Source organism: Anser anser (assembly GCF_964211835.1).
Source record: "Anser anser genome assembly, chromosome: 19".
Classification (NCBI taxonomy): Eukaryota; Metazoa; Chordata; class Aves; order Anseriformes; family Anatidae; genus Anser; species Anser anser.
Window position 1 is genome coordinate 15,546,821 of NC_139740.1, and position 22,679 is coordinate 15,569,499.

Below are 22,679 nucleotides of genomic sequence, written 5' to 3' on the forward strand. Positions count from 1 at the left end.
TGTTTTCAGTGGAAAACTCTGAAGCCAATGAAGAAGTGCGTCTAAACTTCAATATTTAAAACTCTTAAATAGAAAAAGTATTTTTAGTCTTGCTGAAAAAAGTTGCATTAAATCCACTGGTTGACAATGTCAGACAAACTTAAAATACAATTTACAGTGGGAGCAGAGGTACATCTGTTTGGGGTCTTTCAAGAAAAAAAACCTGCATGACCTCAAAACCCTGTGAATCCTTACGGATTGTGGGAAATACTAGGGGAACTGCATTGACTTCGTGCCTTTAACACTTGCAGGTCTGAACCAAGATGAGGACTGTAGTTAAACTAAATGTTTGGTCTGGTTATGCAATCAGGACTACAGATCTTCTTCCCAGTCCATAATGTACCAAATGATTTCTCTGTTCCACTTCCACCAACCCCTCTCCACCCTCCTCAAGTATCTTGAATTGGTCACAGGAGACAAAGACACAGTAGACATGTGCTTAACGCTTTAGGATGCTACACACAAATTTCCCCTTTTCCACACTCCGATTTGTTCATTATGTTTATATTTCTTATGGCTAGATCCTACCCATACCTTTTGGTCAAGTGCAAAAACTTTTTATTATTAACCTGTCTTATCCAGTGAATTGTAGGATCTATTCTGTGTAGAAGATACTCAGATGCAAGATTAAGTTCACTGGGGATTACACTTCCTCACAACTGGATTAAATTTAGATTTCTGACCATATGGCTCAGCACTATTAAAAGAACAGAAGCATTGTTTGTTTTCACTTAGTATTTTGTATATATGAAATGAGTAACATTAAGAGAAGTTTAAAAGGTAAAGCATAGGACTTATTTTCAATTGTTTTCACGGTACTTATAACACAAAGAATTCAGGGATTTGCTAACCATTACGATTATGTACAACTGCATTACATGTGAAATTTCCCACATAGAACACATAGCCAGTTTTAAATAAAAAAATGTGAAGATAAAATAAATATCCTTCCAGCTTTTAAAGGCCTACTAATCAGAAACAGTAATTTTGAAGGTATGTGTGCCCTCAGATTTTGAATAGACTTTTGAGGATTACAGATCAAAAGCCGATAATTTTATTATACAAGGCTTTGTATATAGAGCTCAGTATTTCTTATTGCTTTTTTCCAGCTCTTATAACAGATCAAGTCTCAATAGCAATTCTCTTTCCATACTTCCTCTCAATACAATGTATTACTTGATAAATTATTTAAAAAAAAAAAAAAAGACCCGCAAAAGAAGTAATATCCAAACAAAAACATTTACCGTTATAGAGACAAAAGACATGCTCTTTGTGAGCAAAGCAATTAATGTCTTCTCTTTTTTCCTGCATACCCTAGCTGCTGCCATCTAACCATGACTACTTAAATCCTGTCAACATTTCTTCAAATGTTTGGAATTGACAATGTTCTTCATATGTACAGAAACCCATTACAAAAAGAATACAAAAGTTACACCAAGTAAAGAGTCATTGTAAGTAAGTTACACCAAAGAAGAATAGAAGTCATTATGAATGTATTTACACAATTGATAAAGTACACAAATACAGTGGTAGTACAAATGAAGTGCTCTGAGATACTGATTTCCAATACACAGGTTTATACAGACAGTCAACTATTTTCCACATGATGGAATTTTAGCTATTATGAAGGACAAAAATTGCCCACAACTGAGTACATTTCTAGAAGTCTGCAATCAACTTTTAAGTATAGCACAGCAATCTAATGTTCCAGATACAGAGAGAATAAAGAGGCAGCCTTTGTAAGTCCCTCTAACAGTATATTATTAACCACAGATATTTACAAGGAAAGCACAGTGAAGTGTAAAACTGTTCAAATGGTAGTGCACATGCCTAAAATACTGAAGTTTATAGTGACTGAGGAAATAATTCTCTATTGCAAACTTATCCACGGATTAAACTCTTAAGCTCTTCCACTGTAATCTCCAAGACAAGTTTCCCCTGTCAGATCCAGAGTACACACAAGCAAATACTTAATGTCACAAAGACATCCAAAGAAAAATGACTGATATCTAATATGTGGACTTTTTTTTCTTTGGGGAAGGAGGAATCTGCAAACCTTGAAACAATAAAAATTACTCTTCATAAAACTCTTAAGACCAGCAATCCTTTAAAATTTTGTTTTTAAGCAAGGAAGAATTTCTCAAAACAACTAACTGTTCAAGCAAACTCTGCATACGTACTTTCATTTCCAACACAGAACTTCCCATTGCTTCTTTGAAACTAGCGTAAAGAGTATTTCTGATAGTGGTCCAATTACTACATGGACAACATAACTATTTTTAGTTTATGAGACTGTTTACAGTAACAAAAAATATAAAGTATTTCCCATATTCCATATGGACATTTGCTAACAACACCTGCAACATTCTTTTGGACAACATGAGTCATTCATTCTTAAGCTAATGGCTAATGATTCTGGAAGTACTCACGTGGAATACAGTTAGGAATTAAATATGGTATGCACCTGAGTTTTAAAAGTTTTCTGGATTTCATAGCAAGAACACTTTTTCACTTTTTTTTTTTTTAGAATTCCTTTTTTTTTTTTTTTTTTTTTTTGAGTCTTGGCATGAAACAGAAGGCCCAAATCATCATCATCTTTTTTTTTTTTTTGAACATGTAGATGCTGAATGAAATGTGCAAATTCACTAAAGACTCAGTGGCAACATGCATTGTCCACTTACAGTACCCTCCAAACTAACCAGCCTCAGAGTGCAGGAAACAAAATTTTACCAATAAAAACAGTATTTGAAACAATCCATTTAAATGCCAGTGTCTTTCGCTTTGCTCTTCGTATACTTTACAAAAAAAAAAAAAGAAAAAGAAATAAATCAACTTTTACCATCTATACTATACTTTGACTCTCTACAGGGTCTTGAGTTCTCTTCTATGCAAAAGAATGAATATTAAAAATTCCTCTGTGTTACATGGAAATGTTTAGTGTGAATGAAGACGGCAAACAGTAAAGTAAAACTCTTAACAGTTTTAAAAATGTTGTGAGAAAAACTTCTCAGTCAGAATAAGACCATACAAATAAGTGAACAGTTTAAATACAGTCAGATGATTTTGATTCATTTACATGCTCCCTGCCAGACTAAATTTTTTAAACAAAAAATTTCAAGTCATTGTCTTTAGTTTAGGACTGTTTATATTCTACATTTTTAAATCAGAGAAAAGCAAGAGTTCTTTACAGAGAATTAACCCAATAATTTTAGCAAAATGATACAAAAACTTTCTCAAATCAAGTAAAAGATTTATAGTTACAGTAGAATAATAAAAAGGGGATAAAGTCTGCCGCCTGTGGAGGGAAAACTGAAATGGCCATCCAGTAACAGGCGGTCAACTCTGTAAACCATCTTTCTTTTCCAGCCCTGTTACCACAGGGTTCTCTTAAGGTCACTGGGTTTCTGGCAAAAGCGTCCTGTAATGGCAGCTGCTGGAGTCTGTCCATGTTCCTCCAAGTGCCTTTTAAGTCACATGGAGAACTCCAGTTGTATTGTTTCCACTCTAGTTTAGGGTATTTTTGCTAGTAAAGCCATTGATAACATAGGAGATCAGCCATGCATTATCTGCCCTCCATGGCAAAATAAATTTTCATCGGTGCACAGTGGACTGAAGAACACTGGTAGTTACCCGAGCAGGAATCTACCAAAGCCAAAAACAAGACAACATCAGCACAAATCCTTCCAGTTAACATACAAGTGGCTCTCAAAGTACTTTGAAATATTTTGTTGTGAAAAGTGAAAGAGTGAATTTATAATCCAATGAGCTACATAATGTTTCACACCCACCTTTAGCTACACGAAGTTCCCTGTATTTTCCTCCTTTATTAGAAGTTAACATGGAAAATTCACCTTTCCAGCCAGAGGAGATGTTTTGAAGAAAAGTAAACAGAACATAAACATGCATAGAAGAAAGAACAAACCAGATGAAAACACTACCAATGTGTAGAAATACACTAAATGAATAATAAAGCTTGGGAAAAAAGTCCCAATCAGAGGGTAAAAAAGCAATTGCTCTCAATAGCTTTTAATTTATCATGGAACATTTTGTTAAAAAGACGCTGCACAAATTTTTGTAGCTTGACCTATTTCAGTAACAGCATAATATTATTCCAATATCACTTTTACACATTACTGCAATTTAAGAAGCAAGAAATGCCTAAATGGCGGAATCAGTATTCAGTATTAACTTAAGTTGTAAACAGCTACAAATAGTAACAGATACAGTAAAAGATAAAAAATGCAGACACAACCCTATGCAGACTAGAATTTGGACTTCTCCCACACAAGCTTTTCAGTGCAAAGCTTTTTTTTTTTTCTTTTAAAAATTATTTTAAATTTTATTTTCAAATAAGGTCTGTTAATTGGAATTTAAAATGATAAGCTGCAATTTACAGTTGGACCTTTTTAACGTTAAAACTGTTTAAGAAGCAGCTTGTGCACAGTCAGCCAAGCACACAAAGCAGGAGGAAAAAACAGAAGAGGAATAGCAGGATTCTTCAATTAGAGATACAGGATTAGTGCAAGCTTAGGCTTTATATAGGAAGTGAGGTCGGCAGATGGAGTTATACAACAGAATTTATTAAGGAACAGAATCTCATGGCCTTTTTTAAAGCAAGAAGCAAAGCAAAGAAGAAGCTCTTGAAATACATAAGAAAGCATCCTTCAGCTATCAAAGTTCAGATTCCAACTAAAACTTGTTATTTCTCTGATGAAACCTGTCAATGCCAAAAGCAGAATGGACTAAAAAGCTGAAAGTTGCACACAGAAAGGCAGAAACTTCTACTACACTGAACAATGGAAAGGAGTTCTAATTATCCAAATCCAAGTCTGTCTGACTCTAAGATGCTCGCGTTTCAAACTATTCTCATTAGTATCTGAATATTTTAAAAATGATAGCTCTTATGGAACGGAGAAGAATATAAAACAGTGAAAAATGAGATACTGCTGTGGTAGAACATTTCATTCATGACAAGGCAGAGCCTTGTCTGAGTAATATAGTTAACTGATTCTTCATGTAAGTATTTTGCTTTTACAGTTCTGAAGCTGATCTGTTTTTGAATGGATGACACACGGCTGCATAAACATCCCTGGAAAGATGTAATGGTAAACCATCTAAAATGTAGAGTTGATTATTTTATTATTGATGCTTGAATGATTTTATGGACCCTTAAAGTCACTGTTTTTGTCAATTCTGCTAAAGAGTCTAAGTGGAATAGCAGTACTAATTCAACTTTTGGAAGGGCATTTATTTTTTCTTTTAGAGAAAAACAATGCTGCCTCAAGTATCTGACTGGAAGGCACAGTACTACTATGAGATAATGTGAGGAGAAGCAAGGTTGGATGTTTCCAAAGATTTTTTCCCCACCCCATCCAAAGTTTTGGTGTCTAATGAGAAGCACTCACCCAGTGCTGCCTTCCAACGAAAGGAGACGAGCAGCTACTTGCCATGGTGTTCGAAAGGAATGCTATTCTGAGGTAGGGGAAAAGACAGCAATTTGTAATGGTTCCACTGCCCCAATATATAAAGATGTCTAAAAATATCCAACCTAAATTGGCAGTTGCAAATGTATCTTTAGAAGAGCTCTGATTTCAGATTTCTATCCAACATTTCTATCATATTAGGACATACGTAAAAGGAAACAATCATTAGTTCTCAAAGAAAGCTGACGGTCAGAAGAACAATGCAGAGTATGATGCCTATTAAGACACATATGTGTAGAAAGATTCGCTCATGAGGAGATGAAAAATGCAAAGGCATTGGAAGAACGTTGCTTTTTCCCCGTGGGCACAACACTTGAGTTGTTCAATGCCAGTGTTGGCTATAGCTTTCCGAAAGCTTCTCTTTTCAAAGATATTTGTTCAAGTATTTCTTTGTGCAGCACTCCAATCTCTTCTTCCAGCTAAGGAGAGATATGTCTATTACCAGTAGGAATTATGCACTGCTTTGACTGTCAGGTGCTGAACATGGCTGAACATGACACATTCGAGAGGAATAAATAAAATAACTTACTGTACACCATGAGCAGTCCAACTGAAGTAGTTTTCTTTTTTGTTTGTTTGTTTTCAGGACTGAACCTTCTGTGAAAGGAAATGAAGGCTACTCACCTGTAACTAGATTCTTGAGTTGAGCACTGCATAGTTATGCTTTCAGGAGGCAGCCTGTGCAGTCTGGACTGACAGAACTGCTTCAAAGTAATGCTTACTGGAATATTTATGCCTTCCTTCACTGTGTTTCTTAATGTTTAGACTGACTACATAAAGGAGACTTAGCAAACCATTCATACAGCTAAGAGCAGAACGATATTTTAACAGCTAGTATGACTTTCTGTCCAGCACAGATCACAACTCTTCACTACATTGAGACTAGTAATTTAGGCTTGCTTTGGACCTGAATACACCACCTAAAAAGGAATCCAGTTTTGATGCAAAGACAAAGAGGACAGAAGATCCCGTATGTCTTTTAGAAGTTGTTCCAGTAGCTAACCGCCTTCACTTAGAACTCTGCATCACACTTCTTTAAACATGAGCGGTTTTAATACTAAACGACAGGTGCTTTATGTATATATTCTATATAAACTGAATTTCCTGTTCTAACTGCTGTTGCTAAGATACTACTCCAACTAACTCAGGACGATCTCTTATCTTTCAAACTGAAAGACACTAAATTGAAACTGTAGTATCGTACAGTATGTTTTCCCAAGCACAATTTTTACAGCTGTTCTCTGTTATTTTCAGTTTTTCAGCAGATCAAGATAATGAGAACTGAACTGGACATAATATTATAGCATCTGTCTCATGAATGATATAAAATAACCTATTTCTGTTCATTACTGTATTATATATGCATTCAAGGATGAAATTACACCCTTTCATTGTGACATCACACCAGCCTCTCCAAAGTTACACCCAAAGCCTTCTCAGTCATCATTCATCACCAATATAGTTCCCACGTATCACAGAATCACAGAAAATCCTGAATTGAAAGGGACCCACAAGGATTATTGAGTCCAACTCCTGGCTCTGCACAGGATTACCCAAAAGTCCAACCTGAAGCTCCCCTATTGCAGCTCCATGCATTGCCTTGGGTCCTGTCGCTGTCACCAGAGAGAAGAGATCAGTGCCTGCCCCTCTGCTCCCCTTGTGAGGAAGCTGCAGGCTGCCATGAGGCCTCCCCTCAGTCTCCACTTCTCCAGGCTGAACAATCCAAGTGACTTCAGACACTCCTCATACGTCTTGTCCTCTAGACCCTTCACCATCTTTGTCAACCTCCTTTGGAGGCTCTCTAATAGCCTCCATTTATGTCCTTATTATACTGTGGTGCCCAAAACTGCACACAGTACTTGAAGTGAGGCTGCAAGAGCACAGAGTAGAGCAGGACAATCACCTCCCTTGACTGGCTATCAATGCTGTGATTGATGCCCATAGAAGCCAATTGGCTTCACTCCTTGATGCTCTTTAGGTTTTGGAGTCTTGCCTTAATATATATTTTATTTGATTAGGATTTACATGACTGCCCAACTCTCACCAATGTTTATAACTGTCAAACATCTCAAAACCTGCAGGTTTTCAGCTGCTGCATTCACTCCCACATCATCAAGGAAAGTACTGTCATGGAACTTACGTCATTTCACCAGAAACACTAAGTTCCATAAACTCTTTTGGAGACGTACTACTTGTTATTTGAATAAACTCTTCTTATGTATTATTACAAAGTGCTAGTATTTTCAACTCGAACGATTCAGGTACTATGTGGTCAAAGCGCTGGAGGTGGGGAACATGTATGACATCTATTTTGCTATCTTTACCAATCACCATTTTTCCATGAGTGTTAAAACTTCTTTGAGAAGAGCTATTTTCTGAAATGTAAGTTTGGTTTCTATTATCTACATTCCTAGCCTTAGTTTTCAGTTTCAGTACAAACTGATCGAAACTCAGTTTGAAAAAAAGATAGATACAAACATGGAGTCATCTTTAAGAATTCTACTTGATTGAGTAACATCAGCAAATTTCCATTCCCCAGAGTTTAACAAGCATTAGCTCTTCCTCTGAATGAGGAGAGGTGGAGATTACAGATGCAGTGATGCTTTACCAAACCAAGCCATCCAAATAACATAACAAAACTAATTAATCAAGTTATAAATAACAACTCTAATAAATCTAGTTCTTAACCTAAGACATCTGTAGATCTGAATAGTGAAGTCTAAAAGTTGTTTTCTACCAGGAGTATGGTCTAAGCACTTCCTGAAAAAGGGACACTGGTCACATATTCTCTTAAGACTCTAAAAGGAAACTAATATAATTGGAACAGGCATGGATAAACAGTTGCTCTTCTTTACTATTTTCCTGATATGACATGGAATAGACATTTTTCTACATTCTTTACACCTACTCAAAAAAAAAGTTGTCCTTAATAGGACATCAAAGTTAGATACTTTAGGTTTTCCTAAGAACAAGGTATAAAGACGATGGGAAATCCATAGTCTATTTTATAACCTGGTTAACATGCAAAGATAATTTTCGACTATGGAAAAACTACTTCAACATTATGAAAACAGTAAAAGCATAAGCTATGAAAACTTGCAACTTAGTCCATAGAAGGCAAGATGGCTCAAGTGAGAACTGTGAAAATGAAAACTGAAATTGTCTCTGCTGAGCTCACAGGTAAGTGTTATAAAGTAACACCTAAGTAAATCTCTCTTGCCTTCCAAATCTGAGAGGCCCATGGGAAGCTTTTAGAATTATACTACTGTTGAATACTGTTATTCAGCCACCACAACTGGAGACCAGCAGTTGTTCACTGCTTCAGTAAGAATTAAATGAAGATGAAAAATGATTAATGATAAATTTTAACCTGAGAAGTTCCTGACTAGTCCATTATTGGAATTGTAAATAAGTCAAATTCCATACACGGAGCAGTGTGTTAAACGGCAGGTACTGAAATGTGCAATAAAGCCAGACCATACTGTTGACACACGCCACAAATTATACATCTGTGTGTTCAAAGATTACTCAAAAACCTCAGGTTCCTACACAATCTCACAGTACGGTCTGAGAGCCACTCTGTATTTCTCATACTTTGTAACATTCAGAAAAAAATGTCACATACACAAGTCATTAATATAACGAAAGAATTTAAGACAAGTTCAGACTAACCAAATCTAATCTCCTACCAGGACCATTTCTAGACGGATAAATGGCACCTTCTACACTTGGACCCCTTTGATGCGGATATGCCTAAAAGCACTGAAATAGTTTTTACACTGTATCCAACTTCTCATTCAGCTGTTGGGCTCTTTCTATTCCTGCTATAACACAGTTCAGGGAAGTAAATTTCCTTCTTTCTTAAAAGCATTTTGAAACTGATTAAAAAAACACCTCTCTGACATAGGTAATTATCATCTTTGCATTCTTTTTGCAAACACAACCTATCTCACATGTTTTCATTTTATTCTGAGAAAGAGAATGAAGTCACTCAGCTCCAGATTTGTATTTTATCTGATTCCATCATCCTTTCACTGACCTCTTTTTGATTTATACTGCAGGCCAGAACGTAGCATCCATACACCAAATCAGCCTTGCACCCTCAGTCTTTACTATCTCACCTCCATCCAAAGAGTGTCCTCTCTAGCACTAAAACTTTATACGTAGGAACATGAATTATCCAAAATAACTAATTCTGACAATGAAATGATGAAGCCAAAAGGAACTGAATTCATTTTTATCAACACTCTCTGTCAACACGGAATAACCAGTCCACAGCAAGAATTATACAGTTCGATCTCCAGCAGAGTGCTGAGGCATGAAGAAAAAAACTGTAGGCAACTGCACCAGTCCTCCTAACATACTGCTCTCCCACTGCTGTTGCAGTGTACCAGTGTGCTGAAGGTAAGACTGAAGGTAAGATATTCAAAGCTAGGCTACCCACCACTTAGGACAAGTCTGTGTCAATACCCTGAAGAACGAATGTTTCAGCCGTAGCATGAAGAGCTAAAATACATTTAAACATAATTTGCCAATCCTAAAAACAACATCTTAAAATCTCTTTGCTAAGTCACCATGACCAATGAGAATGACTTCAGTGCAGACAACGGCTATGAAACACTGTATCATTCATTCATCCTCCTGTCATCCTCTTCAATCGAGCCTACTGTGTGTGACCTCTCAATCATCTATGCATGTGGCTTCTTTTCTGCTCAGAATTACAGTACTGCACTACATTTCTTGACTTCTGCTCTTTCCTGTTCTTTACCAACTATTTCCTGTCTATTCTGCACCAATATTCTCTGCGCTACTTATTTGAAAACACGACTCTCACAACTGCCTCCAACTTGCTCTGCTTCTTAAGTGAAAACTGACAGAAGATATTCAATGACCAAAGGAACTGTAATTTTAGGTAAAAATTCTTTATCTCTAGTTTTTTGCATGATCTCATAAACCATTGACTCTATACTGCTTTGAGAATGTTAAACTTATTGCTGCTAAGATTAAAAAAATATTACAATATTCTACAGCAACATCACAAACATTCAGGTAAAATTTCAAGTATTTATTTCAGTCAACTATAAAATCAGTATGAAATAACATCAATTAACTGGTATGTTCTTTTGGCAAATTACCTTTATCAAATCACCATTATTTTTCCATTACATAAAAATCTTTCTTACCTGCGAAGTTGACATGCGAGAAGTATCTTGTCGTCCTGTTAAGTCAGATGACGAGACATTGACTGGGGCACCACGATGCAATCTCATACTCACTTTCCTTTCTCGTTCCATACCAGACACTGGTCGAGGAGAAGTGTTGGCTATGAGGAAAATTACATTAGAATTTTCCTAATAAGAAATGGGATTAAAATGCGGTCACTGGAAAAATTACACTCTCGTTTGCCCACGTAACTTCAACATCAAACCATAGAAATCAAGGCTTTCATCCTCCTCAGTTACCTCTAAGTAGCAATTGGCAGGTAATGAATATATACAATTACCTTCAATCTACTGCAAAGTAAGTGGGGGAAAAAACTAACACAATCAGACAAGCAAAAAAAATGAAACGCTGACCAGAGACAAATACCACTCAGGTATCCTAATTCTAATTTCAAATTCCAGTGACCAGGAACTAACTACAAATTAGAGTAGTCTGCGAAGTACATCTGCCCGAGTATTTGCTTACTTACCAGCATGTGAAGTTGGGGTAAGAGGAGTGGGAGGAGCTACATCTTGCGTTCCCCTCAGCCTGCCAGAAGCAGTGGAGGGTAGTCCACGAACAGCTGGATTTCGTGTATGTCTCAATCTTTCCTCTCGTTCTCTCCTTTCACGTTCAGCATCTTCAGTCGCTCTGCTTGCACCCTACGGGTCAGGACTAGTGAACAACTTAGGGGATTATTGAGCTTACAACTATGTATTTGGATAAGTGCAGAAAATAAAGAACTGGATGACCCATAAATTGAAATTCGCTAGGGTATTACATTTTTGGTAAATTTTCTCAAGAACTATCATACATTCAGTTCATACAACTGTTGGGAAAGTCTTCAAAATGTACACACATACGGTTATGGCAGCTAGACATCTAAACAGTTGCAAGGGACCTGTGCTGAAGACCAAGATAGGAGAAAATGAGAATTCAGTAATGTAACATGGCAACTGCCTTGAAGGAGGTATCTCAGAAGTCTTACACATTTATAACACTGTTAACCGCAACTTTGTCATTAAACCCCAATCTAATGGCTCCCTTACCTCTTGCTTTTCCCGATTTTTTAATTTATTTTTTAGACAATACATCTTCTGGGACAAAACACTCTTACAGTATCGGTTAAGAACTTAAATCTGACAGTGCAGTAAAAAAAATCATTACAGAAATTGTTTTAGAATGCTACACCAACTACTCACAAATTTCAGCATGTTCCAGTCAAACACATAGTCATAGGAGAACCCTTGTCGGTGAAAGAGGTTTCTGAATAATTGCCTTAGATAGGAGTAGTCCGGTTTGTCATCAAAACGCAGAGAACGGCAGAAATTCAAGTATGTGGCAAATTCAGCTGTAATACAAGAAAGCCATATTTTTCCTTCAGCTTCACATTTGCTTTTTATAAATCTGAACCATAAAAAATAAAAAATAATAATAATAAAATCTCCTGAACATAAGAAAAAAAATACGGACCTAATACTAGACATCTACTGAAGGCAACACTATATCCCAAGTGTTGGGACCAAGTATGGCCTGAAAAGGAAATTATTTGTCTATCACAGATTAGGTAAAGACCCCATTTGTCAACAGCGGAGAGGACTGAATAATAAAGGTGGAGGGGTGGAGAGAGAGAGAGTAAAAACAGGTTTAAAACTACATTTGAGCAAAAGAGAAGAGATTTATTTGCCTTTTTAGCTCTGCCTGTATTTAAATTTCATTTATTTTAGGACATCGAATAGCATCTCTTCCTTGTTAAGTTAAACGAAGATGCGTGTCTGCTACCTCATAAAAACAAGGGACAGGAAGGGTGAAGAGAATCTGAACGGGGACCAATATAAATCTCCCATGTAAGTTATGCTACAATTTTAAACTTGCAATAGCGTGAACACCTGTTGTGGTTTTTGTTTTCTTTGTTTTTAATATGGCACACAAAATACTAGCTACACAGCAAAAACAGAACGCTTTTGTGAATTCAGTGCTCCAGAGAAAAAATCATTATCAAACTACCAGCTTTTGAATTCAAGCCTTTCCACCTAAAATAATGTATTAATAATTCATGTTAAGTAAGGAGTTCTAACAAACAGCACAAGAAAAGTTGGCTAGTCTTCCCTGCCTGTTAACCCCAGAGAAAAGAAATAGTAAATCATAGAATATCCTGACTTGGAAGGGACCCATAAGGATCATCGAGTCCTACTCCTAATGAGTAAAGGAGTGTAAAGGAACATATATGAAATTACTGTTGAAACAAACTGAAGAAAACGAGCTTCCATACATCCCTAACAATAACTACAGTTCTCATTATCATACCTAGCTGCCAAAGACAAGAGCAAGGAAAGAACAGAGATCTCTTCATGAAATATGAACAATATTCTCTGAGAGTAACTAATGTTATCAAGTTTTAAAACAAATGTATCGTTTTGCATGGCTTAAAAATGCGTAATTATTAGCGTGGTGTAAATACTAAATAGAGAAACAGAACAGTTTTGAGGGACGATGCTAAGATACAGGAGGGTTTCTTAGGCCACTCACAGATGCTGGCCATCCACAGGCCAAACTGGATGAACCTAGAATGACAAATCCTAAACAAAACAGCAACAGATAAAAGCTGCAATTCAGTATACAATCTGATTTATCAAAGAAACAGTATCCTCACATATGAAGAAATGGGCAGTTTCTCAAAAAGCTATTTGGCTGTTGGAATTATCCAGCCAGCATACATGCATGTACACACAATATGGCGCAGATCACACATACCATGCTACCCTTCGAAATACATAGTGTAAATAAAAAAGAAATACCACTAAAAAATGAACACGTGGGCCTAGTGCCACAAAAGAGTAACTTACAAGGATATCCTTTACACAAAACCTCAATGGGTGTAGACATTTTCTTTTCACTGATACGTTCATATTTCTGCCTCTTTGTTGCTGCTTTCAGTCCCTGCCAGGGGAGGGAGCCCAGGTTAAAATACATCAGTACATAGCCCAAGGACTCCAAGTCATCTCTGCGAGATTGCTCTACAACAGCATAAAAAAGTGGACTCATTAGGTTTCATTATCTAGTGGAAAAACACAAGTCTGCAACGTGTCATAAAAATCCTTAGAAACACAACAGATAGATGAAAATTACTATGTTCATGTTAAATTCATCCAGTATTAGAAAAAGCCTATCATCATTGCAGTTATTAAAAATGTGTTAATTCCTTAGAATTACAAACCAACTAAATCCCACCCACCAACAGTTATGAGCCCAAGCATACTGCACTGTTATTGTCAGAAATAGGGACCGTCCTCTATGCCTCCATAAAGCAACATCCTGTTGCACTAAAAGTATGTGCATCATCCTTTTACACTTTTTAAGTTTCTACTTATTGCTTTTCCCCAGCTCACCAATTCCAAGATGAGTGTTGATGGATGCATAACGAGCAGTTCCTGTTAAGTTTTTATTTTCACGATATGGGATATGTTGGTGAGTTCGAGCATCTCGATACTTCTTTGCTAATCCAAAGTCTATTATGTAGACAAGATTTCCTTTCTTCCCCAGGCCCATTAAGAAGTTATCTGGTTTCACATCTCGGTGGATGAAATTCTTAGAGTGAATATACTCAATTCGACTAATCTAAATACAGAGGATGAGAAACAACGGAGAGATCAGCCATACACTTTTTCTGTTAGAAAAATACTAGCCACACTGTCTTTGTGATAAAACAGGTAAAGAATTTTTTAATGAAAAATATAACAACGTTACAGAGTATAACTTAGAAGACAGTAGGTAAACTTTCTCTCCATCTCTTTCTTAGATTTAGATTAGCGTCTATTTTAGATTTGTTTTTAAAAACTTCCTCAGGGGAATTTCTTTGTATTTAAGCAGTGTAACATCTGCTTTGCAAACAGCTCAGATCCAGTTTTCAAATCAAATCAAAACTTTGCCATTACTTTTGACGTGATGCTTCATATTTAGAGAAAAAACTCGAAACATGTTTTTTTTTCTTGTAATGATACATCCTAATCGCCTCTACATTAAAGAAGTAAAATACAGTTGGATATGGTCACTCAAGAAATTTTAATATGCCCAATGTATTTCACTGCCAAGAGCAAGAAAATTGTTTCCTACCATTTGGTCAGCAAGTAACAAGACTGTCTTGAGACTAAATTTCCTTGAACAAAAGTTGAAGAGATCTTCAAGACTCGGCCCCAGCAGCTCCATCACCATGACATTGTAGTCCCCTTCAGCTCCACACCACTTAATTGTGGGAATACCCACTGGAACAAAGGAAACAGTTTATTCAGTATAATAATCTGATTTATAGAGTTCATACACACAAATCTCCAAAGCTCATAAAGATGAATTCTAAGCATCATAAACATTATTGTCAAAGCTTGTATTTACAGCAAAGATGTACCTATGTACCTTACACTACCTTCAGCTGTTCTGAAGTTTCATCACTTCATAGCTGAACCAATACAAAATTATAACTAGAGATCTAAAAACAGCCTTTTTCTTCTTTCCTGTCACCTCCCAGGCTTTGTGCTAAGAATGTATCTTGGAAGAAGTTAGTGGTTTTGCTGGATTTCAACCTTAAGCACTTTACATGTGTAAACACTCAGTAGTCTCCAAGATGGCAGTAAGGAATAAATTGGAAGCCTGAAAATAAAGACATTGACAAACCAGTAAATGTTATTGCTAAAGAAAGTTTTGGAAATTAAATTCTTAGTTTCAAAGCCTACAAGATCACTGTAAAATACCTCTTTTCTGTTACAATTTCGAATGAAATTTCACCCTTGCTTCATATTCGTGTGTTCCCTTCAGTTCCATTACATCTGCTGTTGGTGAATCCCTACCAAAGCAGTATTGTTAATGATATATCTTAGACTGCTGTATTTCTAGATGGAAAATTAAAGTCAGTCCCACTTTATGGAGAAACTCAGGAAAATTATTTCACGTAAAACTGTACAAATTGATCGTATGCTTTGAATTAAACCTTGAATTGTAGAAAGTATCACTCGGAATTTCAAATACTGTTACTTTGAGTTTAATTTTACGCATTTTGGAAGTGAAGTGGTATGCAATCATTTATAGAACTGTAATATGGTTTGGATTGGAATGGGCCTTAAAGATCATCTGGTTTATAATCATCTAGATTGTAATTAACCCATGTTACCCTTATTTAATATGAATTATTTTTTCCTAAATTCCCTTCAGAGAGAAACCCTTAGTTGGCAGTTACTTAACCTTCTGCCATCTGCCTTTGCAGTGTTCATCCACAGAAGGAACCATCATAGTCTTAGCAAGCCCATTCAGGAATTATTTTACTCTATGAAGGGTATTCAGGTTATATACAGACTGTAGTGGGAATCTTACATTTGCAGAATTCCAAAAACATGAGTAAATTATCCCAGTGTAATACCTTGCAGTAGCTATGAAGTTACTTCAGTCCTATTCTCTATTACTAATGCCATTATGTCTTGGAATTTTTATATCAAGAAAATACTTTTACCTCAGAAGAAAGAATGCAAGCATATGAAACAAATAATATCCTGAATTTACTAAGTTTAGAATTGTGCTACTAGTATTAACCAAATCAGGCTAAACCCTACTATGCAGTACTGCTCTTCACCTACCCTGCCACCTTTCCCACCTCCTTCTAGTCTGCTAAGAAAGCTCTCAACCATTATTTATTTGCAGGTAGCAGATATATCAAAGACAAGAATAAAAACAAACAACTCGATCTCTGAGGAAGGAAAGTTTGCCTACCTCCACCCTGCATCATTTTGTAGATTTTACTCTCAATGTGGAGCTGAGGATGTTTGGTTTTCACACATTCCAACTTAATTGCAACCTCCTCTCCAGCAGCAATATCAGTTCCTAAAACAAGAAAAAAATAAAACATTGGCCAAGATATTGTTAAAATGCATTTCCTTTATCAAGACTGAAACAAAACAAATATTGACAAGTTTATTCTCAATGGTAAAGATCCAGAGATTAAGTACTTTCAGCTGTGGTTATCTAAAAATTCTCCTGAAGTCTTATAAATTCCCTCCAACCGACTAGCAGTTTAAGAGAAAAATACTAAATAAATTAGCTCAGGAAGACAAAGGCTGCCATCGCATACCAAAAAAAAAATGGGTGCATGTTCTAAGGGGAGTCATTTCACTTCCAGTTTGTGGTGGAGGCGCTCATAGGGAGTGTTTGTAGGCACAGCACATATGCCCACCAACTTAAGAAATGCTAATAATTCAGATCTGCTCTTATGTCTTGGAAACAGAGCCTACAACTTTCCTAAATCTCAACATACTCTAGGTGTATTCTGACACCTTAATTAATATTTAATCTAACTGTGAGGCAGACTACCTAGGAATAAAATACCCCTCCAAGAGTGTTATTTATTCACAGAACTATAACTGCAAAATCTTGTTCTTGAGATTACAGAGCTACTTCACTGCTTTATAACCTTGTGACTATAAAGACAGGCCAACGCCTCATGCCACAAATTGGCACAACTTTTCAGTTATATGCATTGAATTTCCTCTATTGTTCCACTAGCATGTCACCTGACGCTGAAATCTTCACACAGTCTTGCAGCTGACAATTACTCTTATGAATATCCTTATCTTCATGCTATCATTCGACTATGTTACCTCAGTATTCCGTCCATTTTCGGATTCATTTATGATTACGCTCAATAGCACTGCCTGTAATTTATTTCCATAAAACTGAAGCTCTGTATTAATCAAGCATTTCTCTCTGCCTCCCTTTCTGCCTTTAAAGCAACATTTAAATTATAAGCAAATATTCAGCCTTACGCCACAGCTGTCTGATTTCTTCTTTGCCATCAGCAAAGTTAATTAGGGTAACACTGGCAGATCTGTTACCTAAAGATCAAGGCCAGCTTATTTAATACTGAAACTACGTTACGAGCTCTTGAATACTTGCTGGATATGAAAGATACCTGTAACCTACTTATTATTTTTAAGTAATAAAAGTTCCCACTGAAATCTTTCCCACATGTTGTTGACATTTTCCATTAGTTTTTGAGGAAGCAAAGGATACGAAGGAGTACCCATGCATTACTGTCATTTCAAGTCAAATTCTTGATACCATGTGAAAGAAGGCTCCATGAGATACACTGTTAAGGAATACCTTGTCTTCCAAGCAGAATCAGACAACAACACAGTCTTAGTGTAAAAAGTGATCATACAAGCTTCTTGAGACAGTTTTTTTCTACCATTCAATAAACAGAACATATACTTACAGAAAATGCATTTTTGGCACCTTTGTAAGACAAAAAATAAAATGTATAGTTTGGGGTTTTTTTGGTTATTTTTATTAAACACAGCCTTGAAATTCAGATTTCTACTTTGTCTAGTTTCAGCCATTTCATCAGGCTCTTCACTGGATAATACCTGGTGGAGCATGGAATTATCTTTGAGTTTATGCAAGGCTATCTGTTGTTTTTTACATCAATAAAATGTCGTCTTGTGTGCACACATCTATTAAATTGGCGTTGCTGGTACAGAGAGCTGTTCTGAGAGAACATCACGGACAATAGTTACTAGGCATTTCACAATGCACCTTAAGAAAGAAAACAAGGCATCTGAAACACACTGTAGGTACAATAAGCACAGCACATCTGGGAGGCATGAAGAAAACTAATTTTCCCCTGCTGTAGTCAACGTTGTCCATCTGCCTCATATGACTCCACCAAACTCCTGATTTCTACTAAGGTCACCGCACAGTAGTTGCAACTAGAAACTCTGTAGCCCAAGGTTTTCACATCTTATTAATATATTATTTTGGTGGACTTTAAGTGAGTTATGGTTCACATCAATCTAGAAATTTGAAAGGACAGATAAATGTTACAAGGAAAAAGGCACTGTCTTCTGTTCTTGCACTAACACTCTCCCACCCACTGCACCCCCCACCACCAACAAACAAATATATTGATTTTTAACTATGGAACTCTGGGTCTTTCATGCTTATCCCTACCTTCTCTACCTGTCCTCCCTAATCCCACCATAAATATTAAAAACAAACAAACACACACAAAAATCTTTTCTGACACAAACTGCTGAATGGCATACTTTTTATACAGACAGCTGCAGACATCTGTGTTTGATTAAGACAAGACTTGCCCATAGGAGAATGAAGACGTGTACTACCTCTATCAAGTTCTGCTCACCACTGCTTGACAAATCATTGTCTTGACCTAGTAGGTCATTTCTTATGATTATCTGATCTTCCCTAGAAGTCTGTATCACCTAAGAGGGCTAAGATCCTTAAACAGCTCTCCACTTCTGCATACACCCTTGAACAATAGCCAGAAGTAGTGTTATGAGAAGAATGAGTAATGAAAAAGTAGCAGTAAGCAGTAAAATGAAAAGAGGCACTTCATGGAAATGAAAAGAAAAAGTCTTGAGTTGTGAAAGTCTTTTAGTTTAAATAGGAAAATTCTAATTTATAAGTAATTGCAAAATCCTCTCCCACAAGGAAGGCCTTGAAGATTATTTTAATTCATTTACAACTAAAAGTTTATCCCTAAGAAAATACATGGAAATGAAAAAAAACATGAAAACACAGCAACTGTAATGCTTTCATGACTTATGTCTTTTTGACCTTGTGGATGGAGCAACAAAACAGATGCTTACTCTGATTTTTCTTCTGTATGTTGTTCATCTTCTATACTATTCAGAATATCTGGGAATCCATACTATTATTTCAAATCTTCCTCTGGAAAGTAACTTCAGAAAATGCAGGTACACTAATTTCCTAACTTATTTTTGTAAAGTTCTCCATGGTACTTTATTTACTTTAGTGTCTTATATCTCAAAATGCTATTTTACAGACCCTATTATTCTAAGTAAGCTAAGTTGTGGGCCTTCCAAATTCCAGAAGTCGTATCTTGAGGTATGATGGAGAAGAGGAAAAAGTATGAAAGAACTATGATAATAACAACCAAGTTGTTGGCTCTGCATTCCAAGTAACTTACTGAAAGAGAGAGAAAGAAAGAAGGTCCTTCCCCTCTTCTCTCTGGAATGTCTTCAACCCCCTGTAGCTGCATTAAAGAAATATGGGGAAATGGAAACAGGAAACAATAATTAAATCTCCCCTTTCAAAGCACTAAACTGAGATGGAAATCTACACCGTGGAAATCTATAAATCCATTGAGAGGTATCAGAAGGCATTTGCACTTAAAAGAAACAACTGATCTCTGACAGAATTTTAGAAGTAATTTTTATGTAATTATGTCTTACTGTATAATCCAAACAATTGAGTAGAGCCTTTTTTTTTTTCAGACACATTTCTTTATCATAAAAAGCATAGATTCTGAAAGCCTCTGTTTTACCATATAATGGTAGGCAAACCAAATGGGCCTCTACAAAGTGCTGCAACATTTAAGTTCTTGAGACAGTATTTTCCCCTGGAAAAAGACACCCATGCCATTAGCTGGATCTTCCAGGCGTACAATTCTCTGCTAGCTGCTGGCTCAAGCATCCCATTTGCAGGAAGACCTGCTTATAAATCCATACTGACTACTTAAGGATAAAAAGAATAGGACAAAATTTGAGGCAAGCATCATGTTTGCAGGAAGACCTAATTGTAAATCCACATGGACTACTGAATAACAAAAAGATGACAAAATTTGAGGATGGGGAATTCTTGTGCAAAATGCAGCATGGCAGTAGTACTAATAAACAGAGAACTACTATCTCCTGTGCAACTTTGCTGGTGCAGGCTGTACACGTAAAGACAAAAGTGACAAAATACCTATGACTTCCATGCTAGATTCCGTATGTGGGAAGGTAACAACCAAGTTGCCTGACTTCTACTTGTCAGTTAATTTGGATTACAAATCGAAGTACAAATATGTTTATTTTACCTGCTCTTTAACTGTATAGTCTAACATGAATTAATTTACAGCAGTCAAATGGTTCTGTAGGAATATCTCAAATCATCGTAAGATTTTTCAAATTTTAATTGCAGTCTTAAAACATCAGTGACAGCTAATGAAGATTTTGCATTAATGTTACCACCATCTTTCTCACAATAGTCCTCAGTCTTTTATGCAAGCATTACAGAGAGGAAGAATCACATTCTTTGCCTTTGGCTAGAAACATGGATTTTTCATCAAGCACATGATCTGTATTATAGATAACCAGTGTATCATTACCTGTAAACAAGCAATTTTAGCTAACAAATTATTTCAGAATACCAAATGTACACTACGACACAAAGCATTGTTGTCTAGGAAAAAAATGCATTTGTATACCGTGTGCACTGCCAAACATACCACATACATTAGCTAACGATGTTTTCGCTCTCCAGACATGTGATTTTAACCTACCTTAGCACCTGCAAGGTCCTCCCCTCCAGTTCTCTTGACTTGCTTTCCTAAGTTACTACAATTTTCAAATGCAAAATACTTGTTTCTATACGGTAGCATAAAGAAATGTATTTCTCTGGATTTAACCCATTTCTTACACTTTGAGAGTCTGCCGAGTGTATTGACAATTTTAAATATATTTCTTTTTAGGACTTGAATCCACCACCACTTGTCATACCAGTGAACTACCGTGACTATTGTAGAGAACTACATAAATGGGAACGGAAAGACAACGCTAATACTTCAAACTTTAAAATCGCGTAGAAATCATGGTAGCAAAATAAGATACATGCATTAAGACATAAGGGTAACATTCAAGCAACAGGATAGCTGAACTGCTGATTCTTTGAAGGATTTGAGATTTTTTTTTACCTCAACTTAGTCATCCTTACCATTTAAATTTTTTTAGGCCTTGCCAGAGAAACAAGCATCTCTGTGACAGCAATTTTTCCTAGTCCACTGCAATCATATTTAATGCTGATGCTCGCGTTTCTTTCCCCAAATCTTTTTCTGAACGTTTTTTAAAGATCAAAGATTTTAAACTCATATCCCCATTTTACAGATGAGACAAATAACGGTGTCCAAGGTCACAAGACAACAACGTGAAGAGACAAACAAATAATCCAGAAGTCCCGATTTCTGCACTACCTAAATTAAGACACGACGTCAAAGAAATATTAAATTGCTACTGCTGTGCCGTAGCAAGCCACCATATATTAAAAGCCATTTCTTCAGACACCAGCGCAACCTGAGCTCTTGCGAGGGTGAAACGAGCTTCCGGGAGTTGCTCCCAGCTCATCCCGACCGGCGGTAAGAACGGGCAGGAGAGCGAGCAGCGCCCACCCCGGCTCAGCCCCCGACGATCTCCACAGATCCCCCAGGCACGTCCCCAGTGAACCACCCTCCTTACCCAGGTAGATGTCCCCGAAGGAGCCGCTCCCGATCTTCCGGCCCAGCCGGTACCGGTTCCCAACCCTCAGCTCCATGGCGGCAGCTCGGTTCGTCCGCGACCCGGTTCTGTTGCTCCTCCCGCCCTGCAGGCTCGCGCTCTGCTGCCTCACAGCCCTGCGGTTCCTGATGCCATCGCGGCCTTAGTCCTGCCGCTCAGCGACAGCGAGACAGGTAGCACCGTCGCCGCAACTCCCGAGAAGGATGGACGCGGATTCCAGATGGCACCAACCCGTCAGCAGCTTCGGCCCCGAGCCGCCATACTGTGTGACCTCACTTCCCTAGCAACGGGGCGGGGCGCGCTGCCTGCGGGGACGGGGGCTCTGGGGAGCCGGGGAGTCGGTCTTGGTTGTTTTCAAGCCCCCTGCCGGCCGTGCGGTCCCTGTGAGGAGAAGCCGTTCGCGGCGGCACCGGCTGCTGCCACTTTGCACCGTGCCGCCACATAGGGTCCCCCCGGCGCTCTGTGCCGCTAAGTAGGGGTTGCCGGGCGGGGAACGCGGCTCGCGGCCTTCCGGGATCCCCCTCCGTGAGTCAGTGCAGCGGGACGGCACAGCGGCCGCGCTGGGCTCCGAGGTGTGCTCGGTTGACTGTGGGGTGTCTGGCACCAAGTCTGAATCAAGTCTATT

General features: G+C 37.5%; 1 protein-coding gene across 9 annotated transcripts in view; it reads right to left on the reverse strand.

Moving 5' to 3' along the window:
• Positions 1-22,337, reverse strand: part of CSNK1D (casein kinase 1 delta) — a 25,697-nt gene extending 3,360 nt beyond the window's left edge. The window contains exons 1-12 of one of the 9 annotated variants that reach the window (XM_083804736.1): positions 22,016-22,337; positions 16,479-16,589; positions 14,838-14,986; positions 14,114-14,342; positions 13,571-13,741; positions 11,927-12,075; positions 11,215-11,386; positions 10,706-10,845; positions 6,052-6,119; positions 5,445-5,511; positions 3,828-3,890; positions 1,516-3,681 (exon numbers count right to left, since the gene is read on the reverse strand). In XM_083804736.1, coding sequence (XP_083660862.1) covers positions 6,105-6,119; positions 10,706-10,845; positions 11,215-11,386; positions 11,927-12,075; positions 13,571-13,741; positions 14,114-14,342; positions 14,838-14,986; positions 16,479-16,589; positions 22,016-22,091 — 1,212 coding nt within the window. In that variant the 5' untranslated portion in view covers positions 22,092-22,337 and the 3' untranslated portion in view covers positions 1,516-3,681; positions 3,828-3,890; positions 5,445-5,511; positions 6,052-6,104. Of the gene's footprint in view, positions 1-1,515; positions 3,682-3,827; positions 3,891-5,444; positions 5,942-6,051; positions 6,120-10,705; positions 10,846-11,214; positions 11,387-11,926; positions 12,076-13,570; positions 13,742-14,113; positions 14,343-14,837; positions 14,987-16,478; positions 16,590-22,015 lie in introns of those variants that run through there. The other 8 variants (XM_083804734.1, XM_083804731.1, XM_083804737.1 and 5 more) reach the window with 8 other exon arrangements.
• Between the last annotated feature and the right edge of the window lie 342 nt (positions 22,338-22,679).